Raw genomic sequence first — 2,246 nt, forward strand, 5'->3', positions numbered from 1 at the left:
TAAGAGCACCCGACTGCTCTTCCAAAGGTGCAGAGTTCAAATCCCAGCAACCACATGGTGGCTCACAACCATCCTTAAAGAGATCTGACTCCCTCTTCTGGGATGTCTGAGGACAGCTACAGTGTACTTACATATAATAAATAAATAAATCTTTAAAAAAAAAATCATTCCCAGCACTTGGGAGGCAGAGGCAGGTGGATTTCTGAGTTCAAGGCCAGCCTGAACTACACTACAAAGTGAGTTCCAGGACAGCCAGGGCTACACAGAGAAACCCTGTCTCAAAAACAAAAAAAAAAAAAATCATTCCAAAGCACAAAATTTATCCACTGATTTCTAAAAATAGCTAAAACTAATAAAGCTCATTAATTTTGTCCCATCAGCCAAGAAAGACAAACCTAAAGGCCATCTTACTCTTTATGATATCCTTTTGATCTATACTCTTTCTCTAACACCTGGTTTATCACAGGGGAAAGTAAACAATAATTACCTGTCCGAATTTTAAACTTTATCTAGAAATATAGTTCACCCTAAATCTACAAACGAGTTTTCTAAATAACCACATGTACAGACAGATCTGACAAATGTACCAGCATCTGTGATAATCCCCATCAGAAAATGCTTTATCAGACGCAATCTGTAACAGTACTGGAAGTAAAACAAACAAACAAAAACAACTATGAAAGCCTAAATATTCAAGGGATATCATAAAACATCAAAATATAATACTGAATTATTTATACCCTGGTTCTTCTCTTTCTTCAGTAATGAAGTTTTAAAGAGAGCAGTAGTAAAGTGGATCAATTAATTTTACTTTGGCCATAATAAAAAAAATGATTCAATTTAAATAAACCACGAGTGCAAGACCCTAGAGCCACTCCAGAACTCCATCCAGAGCTAAAGACCCAGCAAAGGAACAGGTGCCAGGAAAGGCTAGAAATGAGACAGCCACAGTAACTGGTGGTTAACTTGGCACTTAACTAACTCATTACAAAGCTAACAAAAAGGAGACTCAGTAACTCAAAGACTCTCAAACATATGAGAAAATAAAAAAATAAAAATTAACACAGCTATTTTACATGACAAATGAAAGAGGAATAAGAGATTACACTTGAAGTTATTTTTGCCTCTGCTGTCCAGAAACAGAAACTGCTTTTCAATCTTTCACCCCATTTTTAAAGGTACAATTTATTTTTAAATGTCTTTAAAATCTTAAACTTCACTCAATTCTTTGTAGGCCACCACTGTTTGCTTCTAACTGTTAAAACCAAAACCAAAACTGAGTTCTATAGGAGGAAAAGCAGGGTACTTCGTGCTGTCTTTCAGCATAGCACAGGACTTTACAATACATTATATGTTAATACACTATAAGTTTTGGTGGAATTTTGCTCGATCTGCTTCCACCTCCACACTCAGAGTGGCAGCACTGCTCATTAACCTTCGGTTTACTCAGCTACCATGTCTCTATGCAGAGAGAAAGCAGAGGAAGGGGAGTAAGCACTTACCCTTCCCTGGACATTCTGAAAGACTCCTTCCTCTGGATAAGAATGCAGGATCAACAAACAAGCCCCACTGGTCTCCTGAGAACTGCAGCTTATTTGTTAACGCTGAGAACACAGGCCCTGAGAGGCCCAACACATTCAGGCACAAAAACACTAGACTATCTCCGGGACCAATATCTTCAGCTTTAAAACTTGAAACCCTACTATGAGGTGATAAGTAAAGACCAGGAAAAACTACTAATCACCTGGAATGTTTAACCCTGGCCAGTTAAAGATGAAGATAATCCAAATGCAAGGTTCTGTACGAAACAGAAATCACTACTGGCAAACACAGAAAAAGCAAATTTACCCCCTAAAGAGGCCCTCCAATAGTACACAAACAATGTGAGTTTCACAGAATGAAGCAGCCTTAGTCGGTCAAAATCATTCCCATTTATTTAGAGCCGGAAAAGAGCAGATAAATAATTAGTTTTAATGACCAGTTCAATTACTTTCCCCTCTTAGAAAATAAACAATGTAAGCTACCAGAAGGAAGTACTTCTGAGCCAGACCATATTCCAGAGGAAATTAAAGTAGTTCCACATCAAATTTTCTTCCCCATGGTTTTATTTACTGTTTTTAAGGAAACACCTATGGTAAAAATATATACCATTTGCCCAAAATATTCAGCTCGTGTGAAAGGATATTTACAGCTGGGCGTGGTGGTGCACGCCTTTAATCCTAGCACTTGGGAGGCAGAGGCAGGCG

General features: G+C 38.1%; 1 protein-coding gene across 4 annotated transcripts in view; it reads right to left on the minus strand.

Moving 5' to 3' along the window:
- Nt5c2 (5'-nucleotidase, cytosolic II) overlaps positions 1-2,246 on the minus strand; it is an 89,290-nt gene that overhangs the window by 53,071 nt on the left and 33,973 nt on the right. Inside the window, exon 1 of one of the 4 annotated variants that reach the window (XM_021194084.2) lies at positions 1,503-2,008. The exons of the other annotated variants lie outside the window; for them this stretch is intronic. Coding sequence (XP_021049743.1) covers positions 1,503-1,516 — 14 coding nt within the window. The 5' untranslated portion in view covers positions 1,517-2,008. Of the gene's footprint in view, positions 1-1,502; positions 2,009-2,246 lie in introns of those variants that run through there. 4 annotated transcript variants of the gene reach the window in all.

This window comes from Mus pahari, chromosome 1, assembly GCF_900095145.1.
Source record: "Mus pahari chromosome 1, PAHARI_EIJ_v1.1, whole genome shotgun sequence".
In the NCBI taxonomy this organism is placed as follows: domain Eukaryota; kingdom Metazoa; phylum Chordata; class Mammalia; order Rodentia; family Muridae; genus Mus; species Mus pahari.